Source organism: Plutella xylostella, chromosome Z, assembly GCF_932276165.1.
Source record: "Plutella xylostella chromosome Z, ilPluXylo3.1, whole genome shotgun sequence".
Lineage (NCBI taxonomy): Eukaryota > Metazoa > Arthropoda > Insecta > Lepidoptera > Plutellidae > Plutella > Plutella xylostella.
In genome coordinates, this window is record NC_064012.1 from 14660419 (window position 1) to 14675336 (window position 14918).

Sequence of the window (14918 nt, forward strand, 5' to 3'; positions counted from 1 at the left end):
TAACAGTCAATTACTTTAATTGGTATAGGAATTTTATACTTCAAGTAATAGGTAGTTATAGTCTGTAACTTACTATAGATTTATATGTGAAGTTATCAGAGGTGTAAGTACATAAAGCAAACAAAAAGTTAATATGAAAACATGTTCCTATTTTATTTTTCTAACCAAATTAAAACTAGTCATTTGACATGGTAATTAATATGCTATATCTATAATCTAGTAAACATAACGTAAATTCGGATTTCTGCAGTTTCAGCAATTCACATGAAAGTTCCGATATTGTGTTCCGAGCGAAGATGCTTGGTCAGCCATTCGATGTTTTCAAACACCTGCAGACAAAATGTAACTTTAGAATAAGTAGCGCTACATAAATGTATGCATTCTGTCTGTATTGGATATACGCCCTTATAGCACTGTACCTATCTGAGTGGCATGGCAAGCGATTTATCACGATTCTATATGACACATGTACATACAGCTGAATAGATATTTAGGCTACCCGAAAACATTTTAATTTCATGATCCGTTGATGGATGATACGAAAAATATCCTTACCTACCTACCTACAGGGATTATTATATACACTGTATGTATCGATAAAATATTACTAATTTCATCTATCGTCCACCCATGAGTCTTATGACCAAACGTTTGGGCACGTGAATTCATATGTGCCCTCTGCGGATTGTCCATACTAACTCTTATGCCTCTTATGCTGAGTGTACTTAGGCTCCCTACGCACAGGCCGGAGGTTTGCTTAGCGCCTATAGCGCCTAGCGAGTCACCAAGCGAGTAGCTCAGTAAAACGAACGTTCCTGAATCTTCGTGAAAGGCCGCATTGATACACGCTAAGCGACTGGCTAGGCACCAAGCAAAGCTTCTGCCTGTGCGGGCGTAGCCTAAAGGTCTTCGCACATTATAACAATTCACCGGCGACTCGACTCTATGCTAGACATTGATATTTAAGCCCTGTGTCATATGTTCAAGGTTTAATTTCAAAAAATATTATAAAGTAGTAACAACGAGTGGCCTACGCATCGTATGATCGTACACTAAATGTCTTAAAAAACTAAAGTAGTGTGAGTAGAGTTGCTGTCGCGTTGGCGTGGAGTTGTTATAATGTGCGAAGACCTTTAGGGTGACAACTCACGCTGTCGCAGTAGATGCAGGGCAGCAGCCGGCAGCTGTGCGCGTCGCAGTGCGTCGCGAACTGCCGCGCGCTGTCGCACGACTCGCCGCACGTGTCGCAGAGCCATTCGCGCTCTGGAGATGAGAGATAAAATATTTTATTAGTTTACTGCACGAGGACTAAGGTTACCGACTAAGGGCCAGTTTTTTGATCCCTAGTTAAAAAAAAAAAAAAATTCAAATTTGAACTGTTTATTTCATAAAAAAGGTTAATTGGATAAATTAGTAATTCCCGGGTTTAATCTTTACATATTTGAGATTTTTATCCCTGGGAAGGTTGCCCTCATTTACATAACTATGTGGTTATAATTAAGTGCCTTATCAATACAAACATAGTACAATTATCATTCTGGTTAATTGTACTATGCTATCTATCAGTTAACTCAACCATTGGTGAAAAATGGCTACCATTGGTTAAAAACCAAAGCAATTCGTATGCAGATGTCATGCTTGACACGTGATTTGACTAATGGTTAAAGTGGCCTAAGTGCCACATTGCTGCGTTGCGTCACGTCGCCCCAAAGGAACGATCGTCCAAGCATCCCAAAAATTGTATGGCAGCGACGTCACTGCGACGACGCAATGCACTAATGTGGCCGCACTAGTGTGCTGAAGTGGCAATGGGCTGGTCATGTCTGCGGAAGAACCGATAACCGTTGGGGTAGAAGAGTTCTCGAGTGGAGACCACGAACCTTCTGCCCACTGGACTGACGACCTTAGGCGGGTAGCCGGTAATGGCTAGATGAGGACGGCCGAGGACCGAATGTTTGGCGCTAGCCTATGCCCAGCAGTGGATGATTATTGGCTGATGATGATTTATGCACGCATACTGCATTTTCCATATTAACATAAAAAATAAAGCATGCCTAGAGAATAAAGTTAATTTTCCCTTGAAAACCAACGTATGATGGATAAAATGTATGGATTTGACAGGTGTGTAAAGTATAAAGGCTATAACACCATACCGCTATCATCCAGGTCTTGATCCAAGTCGTCAGGGTCGTAGGTGGCCGACCCCGGGCTGAGCCCAGCGCAGCGGTCGAGGCTCGACTCCGACTTGGACTTGCGAGATTCATGCGGCTTAATAAAGGCACAGCTCATATAAACGTAACGTAAACGGATCGCCTTCATTTTTTTCTGACAACCAAGCGTTCGCGAGCTTGCGACATAAGAAAAGAAAGGCGATCCGTCTACCTTACGTTTATATGAGCTGTGACCTTTAGCTCCAATTTTTCCATAGTCGGTTAGATCGTAACCAGGGATTAGTTAATCAATGGACAACATTTCAAAAAACTAAAGCTGCTATAAATCGAAAACCATTTCGAGATTTAGCTCTAAAGGCCACAAAAAAAATGTTTTTGTATTTTTTCGATGTATCATTTTCGAGAAAATCATAAAATAGTAAAAAAGTGCTGATGACGTCATGCATCAGGTGCGATGCATTTTGATGATCAAAGCCTATAGATTTAAAAACCAAGTAACTGTCACTTTCATTTTTGATTGACGTTGACGTTTTATCGTGACGTTGTTGTTTATTTGGGTCATTTTCATTAATTCTGTTCTGACACTTTCTGACTATTTTTTTTATTTATTATTAAGAGATGACCTCTATATAATATGTCCCAGAGCATGCCACCGCCTACACAGCTGAAAAAATGCTTCTGCTTATTTTTTACATGATAAGTACCTACTTTCCATCATCAGAAATATCAAGGTCATTTGAAAATGACCCATTTGTTGGTTGGCATGTAAACAAAGTTTAAATGTCACTTGTCAGTGTCATTTATGTTTTTTTGCGAGACTCAGGCAATAGACAAAAATAAAAATTTTGCCTAATATGTGACGTCACTTCCGGTTTTAAAATAATTAACTTTAAAGTTAAAAATAACATGCAAAAATTTATGTATATACAAAATAAAAAAATACGGGTCCCCTAATTTTCTATAAACTTTCCGAATAACTAATAAAAATATAGGGTAAAAAAAATGAAATGTTGTCCATTATACGTCATCTCCATATTGAATTCTTGACAGATGTGTGAAAAGCCAAGCAATAATCCCTGGTTATGCTCTAAACCACTATGGAGAAATTGGCACTTATGCTGCTTTTTCCTATATTTTACAAGTATAAAGGCTATAACTCCATACCGCTATCATCTAGGTCCTGATCCAAGTCGTCAGGGTCGTAGGTGGCCGATCCCGGGCTGAGCCCCGGGCAGCGGTCGAGGCTCGACTCCGACTTGGATTTGCGAGATTCACGCGGCTCGTAGTAGGGGCACGCTGGAAAATGTGTGTGGAGTTAGAATTCTGGTGAAATCAAGTGTGATAATGTTTTATTTGGACAGTAAAATCACGTTACTGAAATATTAGACAAAAATGCGTCAACGGATGCCATTTTAAAAAGTAATGAGTTACCCAATGTAACACTGATTCGCTATTTTGGTTAATTCAACCCCCACCCCGTTTGTTCCACCTGCAATCTGTAACATTTACTCCACGCCAACCAGGTGACTTTTTATATTTACGATACTGATATGCAAAAGGGCGTTTAGTAAGCTGAAAATGGGTGACGATGGTGGTTACCATCGTCACCCATTTTCAGCTTACTAAACGCATTTTAGCAACCTGCTTGCCTAGCACAGGGCGCAAGACGCGCACGTCAAGACTTTACAAAAGTGCTCGCTCGCACGTCGCGCATATCATGCTTGTCTTACGCCCCGTGCCTCCCTCTATAAAGACACTACCTCCGTGGCCCACGTGTGTGGAGTGGAACACGACGCGCACGCCGCCCACGCTCTCCGTCACCACGATGTGGGCGGGGCACGCCTTGCCCGTCTTGTAGATCTGCCGCTCGGGCGCCGGCCGGATGCCTTTACCCTGTAATGAGGATATCATAATGTCACATATTATACAGGTTGTGGCAAAAAGGGTGATGCAAAGGGTGTTGCAAATACTAACCCGAAAGGGGATGACTCAGCGGGTCATTCTGAACAACTTATGTTCTACGAGTTTTGAACAGTAGAACAAACATTGCTCAGAGTGACCCCCTCAGTCAACCCCTTTTGGCTTAGTATACCCTTTTTGCAACACCCTGTATAGGGTACTTAGACGAGTTCTCGAGTGGAGACCACGAACAGGCAAACGCAGCGTGGGACGCCTTCCTGCCCGCTTCCGGACCGACGACCTTAGACGGGTAGTCGGTAGTGGTTGATGAGGAAGGCCGAGGACCGAGTGTTGTGGCGCTCTTTGAAATGAAATGAAATGAAATGAAATAGGTTTATTTGCACGAAAAGTGGTACAGTATAGGTGTTTAAAGAGTTTACATTACAATAATATAGGTTCCTCACAATTCACCTGTTAAGGCATGCAAAAAATTGTCACAAAGCTATACACTATAATTCATGTTAATTTTAATGTTAGGTATCTTAAACTAACATTATTTACATAATTAAAACTTAAGTAGGTGTATTAGAATTTACAGTTATTTACGATATTATAAATGTAAGTTAGTTTTATTAGTTATTCGATACAAATATGATTAAAGTTAAGGTACTCTTCGATGGAATAGAAACATTGATTCACAAGCCATTTATGCAATTTCTTTTTTAATATGATAAGGGGATGACTCTTCAATGGCGCTGGTAATTTATTATATATTTTAATTAACATTCTGTAACAGCTGCGCTGGCAAAATGTTGTTCTACATGGGGGGTACACTATTTTGTTTGGATGACGAGAATTCTTTTTTATGTCATCATACCATGTGAACAAGGTTCTATGTTTGTGAGCAAAACACGCCATTTCGTAAATGTAGAGACTCGGCAATGACAAAATATTCAAGTTTTGGAACAATGGTTTGCAAGTGTCTCTAGGGGCTGCACTGCAAATGGCCCTTATACACCGTTTTTGTACAATAAAAACTCTATTGATGTCTCTGGCGTTTCCCCACAGTATGAGTCCATACCGCAGAACTGATGCTACATAGCCGTGATATGCTGTAAGTGCTGTAGACTTATCAGCGGTATTTTTTAGCCTGTGTAGGGCGTAGACAAAGCGGTCTAATTTGTTACAGACTTTTACTATATGCGGAAGCCATGTACATAACTCATCCATGATTATGCCCAAAAATGTTGTAGAAGTTGTATTTTCAATAATTTTATCGTTACATTTTAGTGTCATATTTAGTTTTGTCATTTTGTTGTTTCTGAATTGTAGATATTTTGTTTGGTTTTCATTAACTTTTAGATTGTTTGCACTTAACCAGTTTGTCACCTTATTAATAGTAGTATTTATATGATTTTCAAAATTAACAATGTCATTATTTTTTATAACTATGGAAATGTCGTCTGCGAATAATATACACTTATCATTTGTGATTTCAGGTAAGTCATTGATATATATTAGGAATAGTAAAGGCGATAAAATCCCTCCCTGTGGAACACCATAGTTATTTGTTTCGGGTGTAGAGCTGTGAACTACCAGCTCTCTGTTTTGCGATAGTGTTGTTATTTGCACTATTTGTTTACGATCCGATAAGTAGCTGTTTAGCCAATCGCGTGCTATACCTCTAATCCCATATTTCTCGCATTTTTCTAGGAGCACTTTGTGGGATACAAAATCGAACGCCTTAGACATATCGAAAAATACAACAGCTACTGGCTTTCCTTTATCGATATGCTCTACCACTTCAGTAATGAGTTGGAATCCAGCTAGGCTCGTAGATTTATTTTTTTGGAACCCATTTTGCTCTATTCTTATAGTGTTATGTTTTAACAAAAAATTTGTTACACGTCCTTCCATTGCTTTTTCGTATATTTTAGACAATATGCTTATAAGTGCAATGGGACGATAGTTGTTAATGTCAGCTTCGTCATCTTTTTTATGGAGTGGCTTAACAACAGTAAATTTCAAAGCAGTCGGGAATTTGCCCGTAGATAGAGAACAATTTATTAAATAAGAGAGTCAACTAAGTAGAGTGCACATGACTTAATAATTTTTGTGTTAATTTGGTCAAGACCTACTGAGTTGGTCACGTTAAGAGATTTTATAATGGTCATAACTTCTTTGCTGTCGCAGGGTTTTAAGTATATAGAATCATGAATAGATGTTTTCTGTTTTATTTTCAAATTGGTGTTTTTTGATTTAGTTTCGCTATCGATAAATGTTTTATTGAACTCTGTAGCTATGTCAAGTGGGTGGGTCAATGTTTTATTATTTAAATTAATTTTTTCTATATTGTTTTTTTGTTGATTTTGTCTGTTTTCTTTTATCAATGTCCAAACTGCCTTACATTTATTTTTTGAGTTGTTAATAAGTTTTTTACTGGCCATTACTTGTGCTTTGTTAATACATTTTTTTAATGTTTTTGAATATGTTAAATATTTACATTTATTTTCTTTTGTTTTACTTTCATAATACTTATGACGTAGATATCGACTTTTTTTGCATGCTAGTTTTATACCTGGTGTGACCCATTTTAAGCCGTTGCGGTGTGTATTTATTTTAACTTTCAAAATAGGAAAGCAGAGGTGGTAAAACAGTAGGAACATTTCTTTGAACTCTACAAATGCTTCGTCAGCGTCTTTAATTTTGTATACGTGTGACCAAGAAAGTGAGCTTATACAATTTATGAATTTGTCAATGTTATCTTGGCTGTAGTCTCTTTTTTTAATATAGTAATGATGGTTACTTGCTTGTAGGCATGTTTCGGTAGGAAATGTCATCAATTGGCATGTGTTGTGGTCAGACAAACCGCTTTGTACAGTTTGCGATGATTTTATGTTAGAGATGTTACTGGCAATGTTGTCGATACAAGTTTTTTGTCGAGTAGGTTCCTTTATGTGTAATTCAATATTATGGTTTATTAATAAAGCGATTAGTTCTTTCGTCTCTTTGGTATTTTTTAAGATGTCAATGTTTAAATCCCCGCATAAAACAATATTTTTTGTGCGTTTGGTGTTTAATTTATGTAAAAGACTTTCCAGTTGGGTGAAGAATGTGTTTAAATTTGATGAAGGCGTACGGTATATACAGATTACAATACATTTAATTTGTGGAATCTCTATTCCACAACATTCAAAACATCTCTCGATAGAGAAGTCTTTCAGAATTGGAATTTGTTTTGTTTTAATCTCGTTTTTAACGAAAATACAAACTCCGCCCCGTTTTTGAGTTTTGCGTGAGTATGATGACGCCATTTTATAGCCAGAGAGATGAGCATTGCTTTCGCTGCCCTGCTTGATAAATGTTTCACTTAGGCAGATTATGTCAGTATGTATGTCTTTTTTGTCGAGATCGCTAAGAAATATCTGTACTAGTTCACGTTTACCTAAGAAACCTGCGATATTTTGATGGAAGCATGTAACATAATTTTCTTTACACTGAGGAGGGACGAAAAAAAATGTTTTTGTTTTGATTAGTCGGAGTGTTTATAAGTTTGTTTGTTACCATTTTCGTGATTGGAGTTGGGCTTGGCAATTTGCTATTTTGTGTGATATTATTTTTATGAAATAATGATTTGATGTTTTTTATAAAACTATTATCGTAGTCTCTACAGTCAATAGAAAAGTTTATGGCTTTAGCAGTTTGTGCAAGGTAAGCTTTCCTGCTTAAGAAGTCAGGATTAGAGTCCAGAAATTCGCAATTGGGGAAGCTTCCGCATACTGTTTTAAAAGTGCTGTTTATCATGTTTTCATTAAGGTGAGAGCTTTTGAAGACTCCTAGTACAATAACTGAGCAGTTTTGACATAATTTCAAGGCAAAGCAAAGTTCTGCGGTTAGTCTCGTAGGATTTGTGTCGTTTTCTCCCAAACATAGCACCACTAAGTCTTCATGCTTAAAATTGATAGCTCTCATAGATCGCACAATTTCATCGGATTTTGCATTCGGTTTAATAAATGAGAATATCTGGTAGTCTTTGTATGGTGAGTCTTCTCTATCTATTGATATTGCTTTCGCTAGTCCTCTACATTGTTGAGAACCGAAAAAGTATATCTTGCTTTTCGAGTCCGGTTGTGTCATCTTTGATTTATTTAAGGTTTCAGAAACTGCGCTATTTGACTCTTGACGTCCATCAACCAAATCTTGTATCTTTGCGCTGGTAGAGTTTGTAGAGTTGTCCGATATTAGACTCGTATTTTTAGATTGGTCCTCCACGTCGATGGTAAAATCTAGTTTCCTCTTATTTATACGTTTCTTACGGGATTTTTTTCCTGATTTTTTTGTTGTGCTTATCTTGTCATTGCAGATTTTCTTTAAAGTGTTTATTTTAGATTCATTACCTTTAGTCTTGTTTCGTAGTTCGGTGTTTTCTAGAGTTAACCTGTCAACCTCTGCGTTTGCGCTTTTTAATTGCGTTTGTAAATCGATTATTTGCTGTCTTAGTTCCTGAACTTCTGATGGGCCACCATCAGTAGATAAATCGGGCAGACTTGTAGTTTCGAAGTCTGACTCACAAGTGGCGCAGCTTGTCTCGCTATCACTCGGTGTCAGAACCTTTCTATTATTATTTTTATAGGTTGCATAGTCGTCACGTCGGCCATGTGAGTTACTGGAAGCTCCTTGGGAAAGACATGCGATGCATATGTATTTTTCTTTGTGTTCTTTTGTCATAAGACAATACCGTTTGTCGGATACATTCTGGCAGTCTAGGCAATATGACTGTTTGCAGCTTTTACATAAAAGTGACTCGTTTTTCTTTAGTAGCATTTTGCTGCATCTGTGGCATGATGTGTTTGCATAATTTTTTTGCCGTTTATCCATGTCCTTTTATTATTAAAATAAAATTTATGTTTGCGTGCCCTCTAGTGGCGGTTTTGATGCCAATCACCTGTATATTCAATTTAGTGCCCTCTAGTGGTGAGTAGCAAGATTACTTAATCACCTATTGATTATATGCCAGGTTCACTAATTACAACCTTAGTAAAGCAGCTAGTTTAGTAGTTCTGCGTTCTTCTACTAGATGTCACTGAGTTGTGTTATTTATAAAAATTTGAATATTAGGATTCGTTAAGTCCAAAGGTCATTTGTATTGTACACAGGTTTTTGTAAAAATTCTTGGTGTTTATATGCGAAATTGATCACTTTGAGTATTTAACTGAATTTACCTTGTGAGTTATAATATTGTCACTTTACACTATTGTTGATATTATGTGTTTATAATTTGGATAATCGAAAAGTTATCAGTATATCCTTTTATAGCACTTTTTAACACTTTTATAAGTATATACACTGAGATAACACTATCACTTATTATTTGGTCTATCCTGAGTATTTCAATATAATTTTTTATTGATTCTATTAACTTTTACTTTGTAAACATTTAAATTTACGTGGAGTTAATGTTACTCGTGACACTAGCGCCCTCTCTCTCCTTTGGGAGAGGCCTATGTCCAGCTGTGGATGATATTTGGCTGACGATGATGATGACATATAATATCATCCATCAGTATCAGTGTCAGTAAAATCATCCAGTAAACTCGGCAGGAGTCGTTAATTTTTACTAGCGCTAGACTACACAGCATTATTCATTCTTAGGTGTCAAACGTGGCTTCTCCTCTAAACATGGTAAAACCAGTTATACCTGATACACATAGACCCCTGACTGCGAGCACATGTAGTGAGAGCGGAGGCCCTCGATGGTGTGTTTGCTGGCCGTGGTCTTGCGGAAGCGGCACCGGGTCTGTTCTTGTACCTGGCTCTTGTACATTATGAAGTCTGTAAGGGTATTATGTAAAAAGCTTTAGAAAGTTGATTGAAATGGGGAATCAACAGAAACGGGAAATTCGTAAGACAACATCGACTTAGCTCTCAAGATTTTTAGAGCTATGTCAATGGTAGTAGGTCGGCCATAATTTATGTCGGGGAGAGGGGGGAACAAAACAATAAGGTAAATAAAACTACCTTAGACAAGAGGGTCGGTACTTTCGGTAGTGTTTGAGTGCAATAGCCGGGTTTCCACTAGACGGATCGAATCACGTTGAATCGTCTGGTGGAGATCCGTGGTGCAGCTGTTTTGTTGTTGTGTGCATTAGCGCGAAAACGATTGAGAGTGTGATTCCATTCCCTTTCTCGCCCGTGAAATCCCTTTGTCACGGGCTAAAAGACCGACACTGATCGGAGCGAGAGAACGAGAAACCCATCACACTCGGGTGTTCTCGGGTCTTCTTGGCGTGAGTCTTGATAAGGCATAACGTGGTCTGTCTGTCTCGCTCGCTCACCGTCCATGGAGGGGAACTGGAGGGTCTCCACGTGCTGCTTCAGCCGGGGCTGGTCTGTCTGTCTCTCTCACTCAGTCTGTCTGTCTCTCTCACTCAGTCTGTCTGTCTCGCTCACTCACCGTCCATGGAGGGGAACTGGAGGGTCTCCACGTGCTGCTTGAGTCGATGCTCCGTCAGCAGGTGCTGGTCGAAGTGGTGGCCGTAGCTGACGCGAGACTCGCACAGCGGACACTGGAACGCCTTGCGTTTCTCCACCTACCGATAGTAAAACATAATATTTATTAACCAAATAAAGAGGTGGTGGTGGTAAGGTCTCGGCTCACATTCGTGGCCGTGGGTTTGAATCATTCATAATGTATTTATACCACGTATCACTCGGTGAAAGAAAACATCGCGAGGAAACCATCCGTCATTGGTTGGTTTTCAAGAGAAACCAATTTTAGTTACCAAGCATAAGGATCTGTCAATCAAACGACATTGGCATCTTACTATATTTTACAAAGTATAACTATTACCATAACTGTTACTAAAATATTGGTAAAGTGAACACTAAATCCTAAACTTGTCAAACCTGCATTTCAGAATTCAGTCCTGTTCAGTCAGGTTTTTATATGAACTGTATGAGTGAAATCAAATGAATTCATTATAAAAACATGAAAGGCAAACGAAAGTTTGTCATCACCTCGTATCCATGAGCCTTCCACAGATGCTTGTTGAGTATCTGCTGCTGGCTGAAGTCCTTATTGCACACGTGGCACTGCTTACGCTGTCTCGGGGTGAACTTCGGGGCTTGCTCCGTGCTCAGCTTCACTGGAATATAGGAGATGGTGTTAGGGTTGCTGGTTGTGGTGATGTGCCACTAGATCTATGCTGTGTTAGGGTGTGTCCAGAAAAGCGTAATTTTGTGAATTGTGAGTTGCGTATTCTGATGCGCGGGGCGAGGGGGCGGAGAAGTTACACGCTCCCCTCGTCCCCTCGTCCCCGCGCCCATGTTTCTGCCGGAATACGCGAATCACAACTCACAAAATTACGCTCGTTCAGCCTCACCCTTAGGGTGCTTACATAGAAAATCGGGCTCCCTGTATCTGCCTTTACCGGTAGCCTGATTATGCGCTCATGACATTTAAACATCCGGGATATGCTCCGTGAGTGAGCGCTTTCACAAAATCAGGTTACCGGTACAGGTAGATACAGGGAACCCGATTCTCTATGTAAGCACCCTTAGGGTTACTTTGACTTTGCGGGCGGAATGAGTTAAGAGTAAGCACCATTGGTGCGTTTTATGCCGCTCGGCTTCTAATCGTCTATACACTGAAAGCAAGCTTACAGCTCTTTTAACATTTATTTGTTCTTGTATAAAATGGCCTTCATTATGATTAATGTCCCTGTCTCGTAAATTGAACAGTAAAGTTTATAAAAATACAAACTACTCAGCCTATCTCAAAGAAAACTCACATCCATGTTTCATCCTCAAATGCGTGTAGCAAGCCTTGCGCCCGCTATAAACGTTCTCACAAAAATGGCACGGATACTGCTTCGATTCGCCCCCAATAGTACCGTGGATACCATGACTTCTGCAGGGAAGGAAGGGAGAGAGAGTAAAGGATTGAGGGTAGAAGGGAGTAAAGGAGTGAGGTAAGGAGGGTATGTTAATGGTATATAGGGTAAGGGTAGAGGGTAGCTTTCCTCAAGAGTGATAAAGCTCTTGAGGAAAGATGATTTGATGGATGTATAATGTAAGGTAAGAAACAGTTACAGCATATCACAGTCTTTTTCATTACCCTGCCAAGCTGGAGAGTGACCTATGCTTACAACAATTTGTAGTTTTTTGTGGGTTATCAGGTTACTCCTCTTACTACCTTTCCTTATGCTCTTTCAGGGTTCTGGCGGAGGCGAATACGGCTGCACACATGTCGCAGGGATGCCTGTTGTCCATGTGACTGCACAGGCCCACACGTATACCACTGGCTGAAACCAAAACCAAGTTTATCTTTCTGAAACTATATAATAGCTAGTTTATCATGTGACTTTTTCATTGTTTTTGCAGCACCAAATGTAATACAGACTGTATCTACAGTGCTCATTAATATGTGTTTATGTATAATGAAATGAATTATCATGAATTATGGTTTGATTAGAACTGTCAGCTAAAAGGAGCAATATAGGGTCTGCAAGTAGGTGACAATTAATGGTGCCATTTTTCTGCTGCAATGATAGTAAAAGTTTAAAAAAATAGTTATACCCTTGGTTGAGTCATCATCAGGATCATCATCTCCTATTTCTGGTTTTACTTCAGTTTTGTCATCGGCTTCTAATAATTCTTCATCAAGATATTCTTCATCTAAAAAAATAAGAAGTAAAATATGTATGGATTTTTAACATATGGTATTATTATAAATAAAGCTAATGTTGCTTACCTTTAATAACTTGCACCATGTTAATAGTTTTTAAAGTTAGTTCTCTAAATGTACATGCGTTTTGTAATTTATGAGCACATGTGGAGCAAATAAACTTCAGCTCATCAGCTATCTGAAAATGAAAGCCAAAGTGATGTTCAAAAGGAAGGATTTACCATCTAACCATTTTGCTTAAAGATAATGATAATTTGCACTTGCCCTTATATGTCGGAGTAAGATAATACATCTCATAAAGGCCATTTACAAGAATTACTCCTGTAAAGTGACACATAATGGCCTAATCTCGGAGGATATCGCCGTGCACGCTGGGGTCCGTCAGGGCTGTCTTTTGTCGCCCTTGCTCTTCCTAATAGCGCTAGACGGAATCATGCAGAGAGTAAGCAGCAACAGTCGACGTGGAATTGAATGGGGAACCTTCAGTGTATTGGAGGATTTAGACTACGCCGACGACCTCTGCCTGCTAAGCCACACACATGCACACATGCAAGCCAAGCTCGATGCTCTCAGCCAAGAGGCGGCGAAAATAGGCCTGAAAATTAACATCCGGAAGACCCAAGAGATGCGAACAGGTGTGCAGAATATGACCCCGCTGCAGATCGATGGTGAGGCAGTGGAACGCGTTCACAAATTTACCTACCTCGGCAGCGTTGTCTCAGAAACAGGAGGCACAGAAGAGGACGTCATTTCGCGGATTGCCAAAGCCCGAGCTACTTTCGCGCAGTTGCGACCAATATGGCAATCACAAAAGTTAACCAGAAGAGTCAAACTGAAAATATTCAGGTCAAACGTTAAGTCCGTGTTGCTATATGGTTGCGAAACGTGGAAGGTAACCAAACCCATCTCGCACCAGCTTCAAGTCTTCGTGAACCGATGCCTTCGACGCATACTCCGAATATACTGGCCCAATAAAATCTCCAACGACCAACTGAGAGAACGGTGCCACGATACCCTGATCGACCAGCAGATCAAGCGACGCAAGTGGAACTGGTTTGGCCACACCCTCCGAAGAAATTCTGACCACATACCCAAACAGGCGATGGATTGGAATCCGCAAGGAAAGAGAAAGCGTGGCCGTCCCAAGCAGACCTGGCGACGCACGGTAGTGGACGAAGCGAAAAAGATCGGGAAGTCTTGGAGTGAAATCAAAGGCGAAGCTCAAGACAGGTTGCGATGGAGAGTCACTGTGGACGCCCTCTGCCCCATCCAGGGGACATAGGATACTAAGTCAAGTAAGTCAAGTTATATGTCGGATATTAGGACCAGCGCAAGGCTTGAGGGGGTCATTTTGTTGAGCGGTTTTGTTTTAAATCAAAATCAGAATCCCACTTGGTATCGCAAAAATAAATGTTACATTGAAACAGAGGTACCTACAGCTAAAATTGTAAGTGGGTATATTATACATACTGACAAGTGTTTTTTCTAAAATAAAGTTTTGATTATAATTAGGGGATTTAGGGGTCAAACGATAGGTTGCCTTTTGAATTACTTACACACTGTAGGTAACTAATTGTTTATTATTATTTTTAGTTTAAATAGTTTAGAACAAATTTACCAAGTTTTCTTTTAATAAAGATATAAGATTAATCTTATGAACAATTTTAGTTTTTTGTCTTGTGAAGTCCTTCAAAAAACTATTTAAAGTTTTATACGCACCTTAACATTGAAACAAGTTTCAAACATTTTCGCGTAGGTTTGAGCATTTTCTCCATAAACAGTAAATAGGTCACATAAATCTTTAGTTTTCATGCAGCTGATACAACCTTCAAACTCTTCCACCTCCATATTCCTTGCTAAACCTATTTGGAATTGGATATGCAACTCAACAAGGAGACTAGACTTGCATCAATATTATTATTTTTCAAATGAGTTCTTGTTTCTAGATCTTGCTTATATTGACATTTTTTTGTTTTTCTGTTGATGATTGTTTAGTCAAAAACAAAATAAAATCGAACAAAACAAAACAATACGAGAAAATTAAACATAAACGGTACGATTATTTTTTTCACAGAATCTCAGAATAAGGAGTAGGTTCTGCCGTTTCATTCATTCTTTTACCATGTTCACAGAGTACTTTGTTAATAGCGTTGTTCTATGCT

The 14918-nt window shown here is 39.2% G+C and overlaps 1 protein-coding gene across 1 annotated transcript; it reads right to left on the reverse strand.

Annotated features, from left to right (window-relative positions):
- Window positions 1-128: 128 nt before the first annotated feature.
- LOC105391688 lies at window positions 129-14809 on the reverse strand. Its single transcript, XM_048632726.1, has 12 exons — window positions 14476-14809; window positions 12823-12934; window positions 12648-12746; window positions 12265-12373; window positions 11861-11979; window positions 11088-11215; window positions 10525-10660; window positions 9769-9902; window positions 3932-4064; window positions 3336-3467; window positions 1151-1263; window positions 129-329 (listed from the first exon to the last, which is right to left on the reverse strand). Exons 1-12 carry the CDS (start codon window positions 14602-14604, stop codon window positions 261-263), a joined length of 1413 nt encoding a protein of 470 aa, XP_048488683.1. The 5' UTR covers window positions 14605-14809; the 3' UTR covers window positions 129-260.
- Window positions 14810-14918: the final 109 nt, after the last annotated feature.